The 13991-nt window shown below is 32.4% G+C and overlaps 1 protein-coding gene across 7 annotated transcripts in view; it reads right to left on the bottom strand.

Annotated features, from left to right (window-relative positions):
* LOC103283505 (sodium channel protein type 1 subunit alpha) overlaps positions 1–13991 on the bottom strand; it is a 72997-nt gene that overhangs the window by 13695 nt on the left and 45311 nt on the right. For all 7 annotated transcript variants that reach the window (XM_054722810.1, XM_054722811.1, XM_054722809.1 and 4 more), the window contains exons 17-20: positions 13394–13514; positions 11566–11720; positions 9418–9591; positions 7127–7249 (exon numbers count right to left, since the gene is read on the bottom strand). In XM_054722810.1, coding sequence (XP_054578785.1) covers positions 7127–7249; positions 9418–9591; positions 11566–11720; positions 13394–13514 — 573 coding nt within the window. The remainder of the gene's footprint in view (positions 1–7126; positions 7250–9417; positions 9592–11565; positions 11721–13393; positions 13515–13991) is intronic.

The following is a 13991-nucleotide window of genomic DNA, read 5'->3' on the forward strand; positions in this document are numbered from 1 at the left end:
TACCTAACATAATTTTGTCCTTAATTATTCATGCATTGCTATGACTAATAATTTTTGCAGAAGAAGCAAGACACTTTAGCATTATGTATTTCATTAGATCATCACATCTTTATTTCAAGCTCCAGTCATGTCAGTTGTTTCATTTACTGAGTTTAATTCAATAAACTTATTTTAAATGAAACATAATAGAAATCAGTTTCTTAGGAAAATAAGAAAAGAAGGGATGCCATATATAGTTCTCAAATCTGATGTGATTACATCAGGTTCTGTGCTAATTATCTACTCTTTCCTACTCAAACATGTTTTCTCCCCTTGTCTTTATTTCTTTATCGTAAATTCAAAATCTGAGTTTTCATATTTGGCAGCATTGTAGAGGTGACTGTCCTTGCTTTCTCCTCCACAGTTCCCATTGGAACGGTATATGAGTAGCTAAGAAGGAAAATAAAGCAGCCCCTAAAATGCTCCTCAGTGGCAGATGGCACCTCAGACTTGAACATTAATAGCTAAGTTAATTCTACCTATGAATCTCAACTATTCTTGTCAATCTGGTCCAAGGCAAACAACAGGCTTCTAAATATCCTCTATCTGCCATATGATGTCAGAGTATTTTTAGAACAAAGTTTCTGAAAAAACATAGTGAATTCCAGATGCTTCTGAACCTTGCTATTTAGCTATTTATTAAAGTCTCTAAATAACTGTAGGCCTTCAAAATAGTGTAGTAAGTGGGCCAAAGGATATGATAAAACCACAAATGACAAAGGTGGAGACATGAGCATGAAAAAGTAAATCAGTTGCGTTATCCAGGCAGATCCGAATGATGTCATCTATGCAGCCTACTCTCATTGACACATGGCACCTTGCCTTATCTCATTTGGCTCTCCACATTAATATAATTCATTGAAAAATATTTATTTTATACTTCATTTTAAATATGGATACACTTAGATTTCTCTTGGATTCAAAATTTGAAAGCTGAAGTCAAGTTATTATTTTCTTGCCTCTTTTTTCTAAATACTTTGCCTACCATCCAGATAAAAAAGCTATTTCTATTGTGTACACCGGAGAGTACATGTTAAAATGTGTATTTTTACCAACAGCCAATTTAGAGAATGACCAGAGCACTGGTTACCTATACCTATTTCTTTCCATATCAATCTATAGGTGTCACACTTCTTCAAAACCGTTATCACCTCTGTCACTTCTTTTCCATTTTTCCCTCCACCATCCTAGTTCTGGCCTCTAAGAGCTTATACTTGGACTATCGTTAGAGCCTTCTAATTTCTCCTTCTTTTGATCCATGTAAGATGAATTAATCTTCTCCAAGTATCACTTTAAAATTATTTAATGGCTTCCCACTCATTATCAAAAATTTCCCTACCTTGATATTAAAAGTACTCTACAATCTACATTTCTAGTTTTAAATTCGCTAGCCACCTACTCTTCATGGCAAGCCAACTAATAGAATTACCCTAGAATTGAGTTGCCATTTCTTGTCCAGAATCCTCTTTACTTAAATACTCTTTCTTCTCCCAAGCTTTATTTCAAGCAGAACTTTTTTTTAAAAATGGAACCTAACTTTACCCCCTCAGTTTAGCTTCCAAAATAAAGGTGAATGTTTCTTCTTCTGACTTCAAGAATTAGAATTCCAGTGCTGGTCAGGGCCATAGAAATAATTTAGTATTGTGTTCTCATTTGGTAAATGAGAAGAATGAGGCTAAGGTAGGTCAAGTTCAGAAAGGAGACTAGAAGGAAGTACCATCTAGTGCTCTTTGCACTCAACTTCACTAATTCTCCTTAGAGTTCTTGCACTTATCTGGTACTCATATTGCTCTTCATTAGAGTTAATTACATTCTAATAACCCTCAACGATGATATGCTTTTTATTTTTAAAAATTTCAGATGGAAAAATATATTTGTGAATTTTCCAAGGCCTTGAGTGCCATGAAAATAGGAATATAACAGAGTGCTTTGAATAAAGGAATACAAAAATGGTTCATTGAATGAATGAATGAAGTTTAGCTTAGCATTTATTGATCAAAGCATAATTGTTAAGTGCTCATTGTGGATATGGAATGAGAAAAAAGAGCTGGGCACAACAAAAAATTGAGGGTTAGTTAATATGTCTGAGAGATTTACTTTGAAAAAGGGGACTTGTTTGGCATTAAAATTAACCCAATGGAATTTACGGTACAAGTGTTCTGCAGCAGTGCCTTTCAGACATAATTACAATATTGGCATACATTTGGCCCAGAGAAAAGGTTTATTTTTATGAAGGTAAAATAAGTATATGTAAGAAAATATTCCACTAGTATTAGGGGATTTACTAGACAAAGGTCCATTCATATTCAAAATTTTATTAAATTAGGCAATAAAGGAATAGGGAGGGAAAGGACTGTCTTTTTCCAAGAGCCCCTAGACAGCTCTTGGTTCAGCACAGAAGGGGGTGCATTAACTCTTTTCAGCCTCCAGGGAACTGCAGTAATTGTTTCCCATTTGGTAAAGGCGCTAGGCAGCACTAGCCTGAATAAATTGGAAAGAATGGATTGAGGTTTCAGGCTGTGTAAAATGAGATATCTAAGAAAGGAATTATTTTAATGAATTAACATTAGAGGTTGCTTCTTCTCACAAATGTTTTGTAAAACATCATCAAATACAATTTCACTATTCTGGCACAATCCATTCTTATAAAAAACTCTGTTTTTGGTTCCTTATCTGCAGTTTTGATTAAATCAATATGAAATGAGGAATTGACAATTAAATATACAAATTAATATTAGGAATTTTGATACATGAAGAAATGTCCTCTTATCTGAACCAATTGCCTTTGAACTTGAAATCAATACTACTCATGGATTCTAATGTTTCTCTAATCCAAATACAAAATAACTATGTGAATAAAAAATAAAAGTAGGTAAAGTAGAAATCACATTATTAAGTATGAAGAAGAGTCAGATAATCTTTTTAAAATCTAATGCCTATATTTGTTGTGGAATTTAATTAAGGTTATTATTTTTGAAAGATATGATATATCAATTATCCATGCAAATATTCCAACCTTTTTCTGCCTCAAAAATAAAAACTCTCCTCCTTGTACATTATTTCTAAACTTTAGTGATACATAAAATGTAGATTTATTTTCATTTATGTTTTTACTGTGATGTCTTCTAAGATCCTAAGCAGTTAGTTGTATCTTAGAAGATATCAAAGTGATTTATTCTAAGAGTGAGTTCATGCATTAAATTCATTTAATTAATACATCTAAATTTAATGAATATTTAATTTAAATTTATTAATTTAAACATCTTATCTTACTACACAGGCTAAGATGTTTGTGTTTTATTTCTAGGTGGGTGTGTTAGTTTATGTAATTAAAAAAAGTCCTTGTATGTTAAGTTTCATTTAAAATATAAATCACATGTGCTTACTCAACTCTTTCATAATATATATTTGCCTTGTTACATTTTTAAAGTAACCCTATAAACTTACACTTAATAAAAGAGTGAGAATGGTCACACAGTCAATACCAATCTTAAGAAACCAGAAATATTGTACCCTCACATCTGCTCATGTAAGTCAACAAGGCAAGGAATCAACTGCTGGCAATTTTCAGGACCCAGACCAATGCAAAAAATGCCAAGGGTTTTATGTCTCAAAGAGCATCATGAACTTGACAAGTTAAAATATTCACCCAATCCTTTTAAACCAAGGTCCCCCACCATCACCAATCAGTCAATCTCCCCATCAATAGATAGCTCAATATATACATAACTAAACTATATTCAATGAAACTTAATAAAAATATCAACAATTGGGGTTCAAATCCACAGAGGGTAAATAAATACTCAAAGCTACTTTTCTCAAAAGAAAATTCAAGACAGTTGAAAATTGGGAATTAGAATGTAAGTACTATATTTTCCCTACTGTGGTACCCTTCCCAATCCCTCCCTCATCCCACTACACAAAGTCACAGTGAAAGGATGAAAGGTAGCAAAAGGGGTAATACAGTACCCATAATAAAGGGCTGAGGGGAGGAACCAGCGCTCCACCCCATCCAAGTTGGAGCAAGATTATCCTATATAAAATAGAAATATATAGTTTGTTATTAGTTAGAAATCTGATATGACAGAACATTTGGTGTTACTTTTTTTTATGATGCTCTCTGTCTGTTTCCCTATCAATCAAGACTTGAGTTATTTGAAAAAGGTCTTTACCATTTCCTAGATTAGGAAATTAAAAACACAAATTTAAGTACAAATTTTATTTTACTCTAGATAGTCACGACATCAATTCACTCAGTTCAATTTTACAAGTTGAAAAATTTGGACTGGAAATTTGAAATACAATAAATGTTGAAAAGCTCTCAGCCAGAATGTGCATAAAACATGCAAAACATAAAGTGCAACATGATGATAATTTGTTTATTACTTTCTAACTTCCTATCAAGCATTGTGCAACATGCTTTACTTGGTAATGTCGCATAAAAGCACATGCTTTGGAAATGTGACAAGACAACAAAAAGAAAATGAATGGCTGATTTACGCTTTTACACAGCTTATTGTGATTTTATGCTAGTAGGAAAAAGAATAAAATGAGAGTTTCTACGTATATTCAAATCTCACTTCCCAATTATAATTGTCATTATTATCTCCATCCTCACCACCATCCATGATTACATTTTATAAAAAGTCAAAAGATCCAAACACATAGAAACACAAAAAAAAACAGAATCTGTAATCAGATTATTTTGTCTCTACAATGCCAAATACACACTGAAATGATCAGCCATTTTAGGTTGTGTGTAGGCTGTCATTATGAGGCAAGAAACCATATTCATAAATCTGTTAATTTAAATGATTAGTTCATCTTCTATCAGTATTTATAAGGAGTTTTCGCTTTTGAAATTCCAAGATTCAAAAACGAATCTCTTCTTATATTATAAAAAGCCTCATTGATCAAAAAGTATAGGTAAGGTTATTCCTGTAAAAATTGCAGGTAGACGCACAAGACCAACATTGTTAAAAAAAATAACATGTTAAATACGGGAGTATCTGGCCATTTGATTCATGGTCAATTTCCATTTGATTCATGGTCCCTTCTTAACTGGGAGGAATGCATTCCAAGACCCCTAGTGGATGCCTGAAACGATGGGTAGTACCAAACCTTATATACACTATGTTTTTTTCCTATACATACAAACCTAGAATAAAGATTAAATTACAAATTAGGCACAATAGGATATTAACAACAATAACTAAGAATAAAATAGAACAATTATAACAACATACTATAATAAAAGTTATGTGATGTGGTCTCTCTCTTCAAAATATCTTACTGTATTGTACTGCCCTTTTCACTGAAAGGAAACATGCTCTGTAAAGCATCACTACTCTTGAGTTTCGGGGCCATATTAAGCAAAATAAGGGTTAGTTGAACACACGCACTGTGATACTGTGACAGTCAGTCTGATACCCAAGAAGGCTACTAAGTGACTATCTCACTATTCAAAGAGATGAGTCATGCTTTGGGTGGGACATAGCTGGAGGTGTGTGCCTTCTCAGAATGGCACACAATTAAAAATGTATGAGTTGTTTATTTCTGAAATTTTTAATTCAATATTTTCAGACCATGGATAACTGAAACCATGGAGTGAAACCTCGAATAAAAGGGAGATGTCACCTGAATCAAAGAAAACTTGTCACCTGAATCAAAGAATACTTTGATTCAGGTGACAAATTTTCAAGTAGAATGTATTAAAGTAATATTTTTCTCCAGAACTGACACTGGCAGGATTAAACAATAGAAAGTGACATTTAATTGGAAAATAAATTTCATTTTCACATACCCTGGAGAGAATTGACTTTAATATTTTGGTAAAAACATAAGAATCTCTGTGAGAAATAAAATAAGACTATTTATATTGTGTTAAATTGTTTCTAATGAGGGAGCTATTTATATATGTTAGGGAAACTAAAGACAAGTCTTATGTTCTTAAAAAGTGACATTTAAAATAAATTTTATTTTAGAAGAACATATTATAAGGCTATCAACAACCTAGAAAATGCAAATGGAAATAGACAAGTCTGCTTAAATTCTACAAACATAACTAAATCTTAGTCAATAAAAGAGCAATATTTTTCTATTTAAATCATACTTAATTAAAAATCTTTGTTCTGGTTAAAAAATTTGATTTTTTAATAAATAACTACTTTCTATGCTATATATCTTATATATAAATGCTTCATGCTTTTTAAAAAGGTTTGGAAAATTAACAAGTAAATAACAGCAAAATTTCTAATCTGTTATGAACCATAGGGAATGGTTTAGTATTTCCTTAGAGGAAGTAATATAAAGTTTTGTGTAATTATGATAAATGATATTTAAGTTATGGTTAATTTATAAATCATCTATGTACTGAGTCAAAATTACATTTTCTGTTCATTATGCTGTAAATGTTTTACCACATTGTCATGAAAAATTGTGTGGATTTATATGTAAAATATTTAAGTTACTATTACTATTTGTAAAAATTATGAAGATTTAATACAATTATAAATTGAGGCTATATTAAACATAACTTTTTAAAAAGGTTTAAAATTTAGTCAATATTTAATATCTACCATTGAATATATTACAATAATGCAAGCTTTGGCATTATACAGACAAAACTCTGTCAATTTTTTATTTTTTCCTTTATGTTTATTCTTAGGCACATGTGTGATTCATATTATTTTCAATAAAACTCAAAGTACAGTTTAGATCATCACAATGAGAAGCACATGATGTCAAATTCACTTTAGTTGATTATTATCGTATCATTACACACAGTACTTTTAATAGTGCATTTGCATTTTTGCATACAGGTTTGTAAGGAAACTCCCAAGATAGATTACGAAATAAAGTCATTTTAATAAGCACAGCAGATAAATGATATTGTATCATTTCAAGGGTGGCCTAAATTCTCTTGCATATCACCTAGAAGTAAATATGCAACAGATAAAAAGATAAAGTAGCAATTTTGCAAGGATTTGCCATTCCTTTGCATGCATGGTTGTTTTTTCGTTTTTAAAATTCAGTATAATTTAATTTTGGCTATAGGCAATACTTCTGGTTCTTTCAGTTTCCTTACCCTCATCCCTTCAAATCGTGATAAAGCTCTTAGGGGTCTCAAAGCTCTTAGTGTCCTGAGAGATTTGATGGCACCAAGTTCGGAGTAACCCAAGGCATTCGCTGTTAAACTGACCAATGAAACCTGCACCAATAAACAAACAAACACAAACAAAGGTAACTGTTATTCAATTTTTAGTTACTATGTCATTCAACAAATATGATCTTGCTTATAATTACTCAGAAGATAAATGGTTGCATATTTTCAGTAAACCTTTAAAAATTTTAAGGAAACATTTTCAGTTTAATGAAAAAAAAGTAGCTTTGAAGATGTTAATTAAAAGCTAGTTGAATAAAAATACCTCAAATGTCATACAATTTATTAATTGTTCAATTAATTTGTTAGTACACCAATTAGTTTTAAAAAACTAAATAAAAATTAATTTAACAAAGAAAGACATCTAAGTGTAAGAAAATGCCATTGGCTATCCTTCCTTTATTTTATTAAGTCACTGCTGAATATAGGGTTTTGCCTATGGCTAAATAAAATACAAAAACTGCTATTGTATCAGAAAAAGCAAGAAATCTCTATCCTGCATTCATATGTTCACCTAACTATAATTGATACGCTCCTAAATTAAGGTGCTAAATCACATTGATTTTGCTGTTTATTTTTGGAAGGGGATGCTTTGTCTTGCTAATACGCTGTGTTTTCACTTGTTTAAAGTTCATTCTTATAGTAAGTAAATATAACTTAAAATGTTATTTCACTATGAAACTCTCAGCTTTTTTCTATACTAATTTACAGCTTCTGCTATAGTACCTGGTCCAAAATGGCCAATCAATATTTATCAAATAAATAAATAAATAAATAAATTTATATACAAAGACTAAGAAATAAAAATGTTAGGTGTCTAATTCTCTAAATAAAGAGTTTACCAAAACTCCATGTCCAAACAGAGTTTTCATTCATTTGAAAATGGCTAGTATTGGACAGTTCCAAATACACTGGACACTGTTTTTGTAAAATTTTCTATTTTTAAGTGAATTAAGTTGCCTTATATTTATTGTAATTTTTATATTACTTTAGATTTACTATAATTCCTTTTGTTTTTTTAGACTGATTTGCTAATCCTTATGAAATAATGAAAATAGAACCATTGGAAAATAAAAGTATTATTATTGCAAAACTACAAAATGCTCTATAGAATTATTTTCCTAAAATATATCATAAATGGTGATTAAAACTCAACTTGTAATAATTGTAAGAGTTGAAATATAACTTCTAATGTTTGAAACCTCAATATTAGAAACTATTTCTCTCTATGATATGATGAAGCAATTTTTTTGAGCTTTTCTCTCAATTTACTAATTTCATAGTAACATTATTAAGCTTCTCAAATAGCTCTGGCTTTGCCTTTGTTTAGAATTAAGAAGATATAATATATGCAGGACTCTTAGCCTAGAAATACTTTCCACAAGAAGCCTGCATCTTCCTGCTGGATTATCTTTTTGGGGTTAAACCATTACCTATGAAATCTGTGATATTTTGGATATACTTTTCTAAAGCTGCAATTATGCCAAATTGATAATATGAAACATGATGTTTAATTTTAACAAATTTTAGGACAGTAATATCTTTTAGGGCAAATGACATATTATTAATCATTATGTGTAGAAATCTGTGAAGGTCTGGTACATTACTAGTTTATAGTCTAGGCTCTAGGGGAACTCTCTTCACTGCATGAAATAGATTTTCCCTATACTCTGTACCTTACCTCCTATAATGAAGTTTATTATATACTCTTTAAGCCTACCCTTTAAAAACTTTGAGTAGATCAAAGAGAATTTAAAAAATTGACAGGAGCTCCCACCATCATGACTGTTTATCGAGAGCCTTTAAGACTATATGTACTAATATCATCCTTTACAGAGTTAGGAGCCAAGTACATTTCTCACTGGCACACAACCAAGTAGAAGTGGGTCCGGTCTTCAAGCACAACTGCCTGATTCACAACATAAGAAATTTAAACAACATGCCCAGTTTTACCACTGTCCCTACAAAGTGCTGTTTTTTATATTCAGCTTTTTCCTAGATAATCACCATAAATCCCATCCTTCTAATGCTCAATCATTACTGAATTAGCCTATTCTTACAAAAACAACAGTTACACTCAACGAATTATTTTAGGGACTATTATGTAGCACATCCCGTCAACCCAACATAGTGGTCAGAGACTCCCTATTTTAGAATTAGCATATACATAAGACAAACTACCTTAAATGGCAGATAAAGATATGGAGAATACCTACATCAACAATTAAGAAGTCCAGCCAACACCAGGCATTGGTGAAATATGTTTGATAGCCATAAGCCACCCATTTTAGAAGCATTTCCAGAATGAAGATGTAAGTGAAAACCTTGTCAGCATATTCCAACATTGTCTTGATTGTCTTTCGTTGGTCAATATATATATCTTCAAATGCCTATAAGAAAAAGTTATACATTTTAGATTTCTAAAGCCATTGTACTCTATAAGCTATTTTTTTCTGATCTTATACATATGTATATACATATCTATACTTATAATAGGATAATATGCCAATTGGTCAGGACACCGTCACATAATGACCGATCAGCAGGCTGCATCCCCACCCCCTTCGCTGGCCCGGAGACATGAGGCTCACGTCCTCGATCCTGGTAATGGGTCCCGGGATGTGAGACTCAAGTCCCCGCCTCCATGTGCTGGCCCCGAGATGTGAGGCTCACGTCCCTGCCCCCTGTGCTGGCCCGGAGACATGAGGCTCAAGACACCACCCCAGCAACAGGCCCGGATACGTGAGGCTCGTGTCCCCGCCCCCTCTAACTAATTCCCTTTTAACGTGCATGAATTTTGTGCACGGGGCCACTAGTATATATATGATATTTAATTGGAATAGGAGGACAGAGGAACAATAGCTATTGCTTTTTTTTCTTTTAAATATCTTTTAATGAATCAAGGGAAAAGTTATTGTCTCTCTTTATACTATAGCTGAAAGAAAAAAAGTAAATTTTTATGAATTAATTTGACTTAATAGAAGATAGTTCTTGATGTCATATCCTGATAGTACTACCCCAGCTTGAAGTTATTTATTCCTTTTGTTTGATTTCTTTTGCTTCCCCTTGTTGGCTTTTTGCCATTGAAAGGAGGTTGAAGAAATGAAAAGTAAAGCTTATATTTTACATAAAGTAGAACTGTAACTGATAATCACATTATCCAATTTTACTTCATGGTTTGGTTATTTGTCCCTTCCCCCTTCATTTTGTTTATAGTTTATATTTCTCAGCAGAGACAAAGTCTATGATACATTTCTAGTCTACATTACTTCTCATTTAGATAAAATTACTTCTTATTGAGACCACAATATATTCTTCTAATATGAACCTCTCTTGATATTTCACATATATGTCACATTTATTTTAATGGTAAAATATTATTTCTTGTCTTAGTAGCATATAGAGAAATTGATTTTACCAGAGAAATATTCAGAAAATATAGGCCTATATTCTAATTATAAACTTACATGAAATAAATGTTAAGATCCATCCATCTACCTATTTATCTATCATCAATCTATTATCCATCAACTATCTAATGGCTTAAGTATTCCATTTGTGTTAGTGTTTTTCTAAAATGATATCTGTATGTTACAGTTTATATAATTTAAAGAGAAACCAATCCTTAAATGAATCATATAAAGAGAAACCAATCCTTAAATTAATCACTTAGGCACACTGACCAATATTTGTTACCAATATTCATTGTTTCCTAAATAGCATAAGAATAGTTACACAATTCAAAAGGGTCAGAGAAGTGGTTCCTAAGGACTTACTGACTGTCCATAAAGAGATAATAATAATAATAATACCATTTAGGAAAACAATTCACCAGGATTTAGAAGTTATAAATTCCCAATCACAGGATTATCATTAACTTCACTGCAGCTGCCATGCTTACTTTCTTGTTAAAATATAAGTAATTAAATATTCATATTATTTGGTTATAATAAATAAACTGGAGGGAGAAATTTTTGGGTTACTGAATAAGCAAAAATTAAATAACTTATTAGAAATATATATATATATAGTAAAAGTAAATTCAGAAATAAATAGTTATACATTAAGTCTATAGTCTGGAAGATATGAAATGGGGGTAATTGCAAATGCCTTGGAAATGGGTTCAAGGGTAGGATGGTCGATATAGAAATGTATTTATGTTTCAGGAAGAAGTCAGAAGCAGAGATAATAGTTAGGGATTAATTAAATGGCTGATGCTGTGGAAATGAAAATGGATGTACAATGAAGGTTGAGGGGGAAACGTGCATTTACTAAAACAATGCAGCAGAAAGGGTTAATAAGTCATCAGTATTGGATTATTCTAAAACTTAGTATTATACCACTTTTGCTCAATATTCACTCACCAGAGCACCACTACTAAGGAGAATCATGAAAACAATGAAGGTTTCAAACCAGTTATGTTCAACTATTCGGAAACATGTTCTTCTCAGGTTCCACCATTGTTTTCCTCTCCCTTCTTCCACACTGACTTGACAACATTTGAATCTTTGTACACAGCCTGCAAGTATAATGTTCAAATAGATAAAAATAATTCTGCTGCTTCCATAATAACTTCTGCCATGTCCCAGATCCATCTTTTCTTCCCTATTGCCAGTTCTACCTTGCTAGGATAACTCTCTAAGCCTGAGTAGTAAGAGCACATTTATTAGCTGAAGTTATAAAATCATTCAGGCTCTTTAAATGGTTCCCTGGCTAATAATATCTGCTTTTTCTGACTCAACTGTTATTCTCCAAGAAAGAACTTTGTAAAGTGAAAATCAAGGTCAAGGAGCTTTGCCTTTTCCTCTATCATCCCATTGTGCTCTGTTAAAGTCTCTAGCAGGGGTGGGGAACATTATTTTTCTGCCAATGGCCATTTGGATATTTATAACATCATTCCAGGGCCATACAAAATTATCAACTTAAAAATTAGCCTGCTATATTTGGTCAAATATTTAATTGACTCACCCCTAATGCCTTGGCAGGGCCAAACCAAAATATTTCGTGGGTCTTATAGGGCCCGTGGGTCTTATAGGGCCCACTCTTACTAGAAAAGGACTTCAAAATACAAATTAATAATAAACAAATCTTCTCTTTTAAAGATGATATAGGGTAATAACCTACATCTCTCCCAACAATGCTGAATTTCTTACTGTTTAGGTTTTCTTGTGGTGTTCCTAGAAGAGTTTACATAATTTTCAAAATTAATTTTGTTCACTAAAGTGTGATTTGCATGGCCTTGCTTTATTTGTCATTTTTTTTTCTTACACTGCTTCCACTCACTCTAACATAAGCATTAAATCAACAGGAAACTGTAAATGACTTTGTAAGCACCAGGGATGACACACACACACACACACACGGACGGAAGGAAGGAAGGAAGGAAGGAAGGAAGGAAGGAAGGAAGGAAGGAAGGAAGGAAGGGGAAAGAAAAGAAGATGGACCTTGCTCCCAATAATATTATACCCTGGTTTTCAAGAAAAGATATAAACACAGGAACCCTGCCTCAAGTGGGGAAAAAAAAAAGTCAGGTATGCTAAAAAAAAGGGGGAAAAGAAAGGAAAGGGAAGGAAGGGAGAGAGGGATTGAGGGGGAGAGAAAAAAAGACAGAGAAGAGACATATTACAGTTCAAAAGAGAGAAGAGCTCTCATAAAAGAATATATGACTAGTTATCAGGAGAGTTAAACGGACATATTGATTATAGCTGCTGAGCTCTTTTCCACTATGGTCAGATGAAGGTAGTTTGAGAAAGACTTTGAGTGATATGTATAATTTATATAGGAATTAGAGGGAGATATTAGATATCAGGCCTTTGAAGAAGGGAGAATATCAAACAGATTCATTTCTTCAAAGCTCAAGTTCTCCAGAAAATCTGACCATGGGGAAAACAAAGATGCCAACTTGTGAAATCATTTTATTTTAAAAATGATACATTACTTACTAATTTTAATTATATTAAAATATTTTTCTCCATATTCATGATCCCTACCACATAATGGGCAGAGATAACTGAAACATAACAGACTGAAAATTCATTAGCATATTAGAGGTCATTGAAATAGATCCACTACAAAGTTCTATCCTGTTATGAGTGGTCTATTTTGGGTGATCAAGAGCTAAAAACACACAGACACACAAAACAAAACTTCACTCTACAAATGGAAGATTAGCATGAGGGTCATTTTCTTCACCTTCTGTGAAACAGGCTTCAGGCTCCAGGGTTTCCTCAGGCTCCACCACAGGCTGTTCCTCTGCGGGTGCGCCAATGTCTACGGTGCTGCCTTCAGACGAGCTACTGCTTTCATTAAGTTTCTGTGCGTGAGATGGACATAATTAGTAAACCACTTTAATTTTGGTACCTAATAAGTAGCCCCTCAAGAAAGGATTAGTACTATAAACTGATTTTGAATTCTCTTTGAAATGAACAGATTTTGTTTAGAAGCAAAGTGGGATTGAATAGGAAGACGAAATAGGGAAATTGCCGATATGAACTCCTTTGCCATAATTCCCAATGTAGATGTGAAATCAGATTGCTATGTTATGAAGTCACAAATAGCCACCAGAAACATGTACTAAGCAATCCACTGTTCTATGGATTAGAGAAGCTCCGATATTTGTTTAGGAGCAAATCTTTTAATTTTCAAGTGGTTAGAAATTTTTTTCTGTCCTTTCACTATTACTTTCTAGTTTAGCTGCATTGTGATTAGATAATAACCTACATGATGTCTTCTATTTTGAATTTATGGAGACAATAACACTATACAGTATATGCTATTCTGAATTTATTGA

Source organism: Eptesicus fuscus, chromosome 11 (genome assembly GCF_027574615.1).
Source record: "Eptesicus fuscus isolate TK198812 chromosome 11, DD_ASM_mEF_20220401, whole genome shotgun sequence".
NCBI classification, from domain to species: domain Eukaryota; kingdom Metazoa; phylum Chordata; class Mammalia; order Chiroptera; family Vespertilionidae; genus Eptesicus; species Eptesicus fuscus.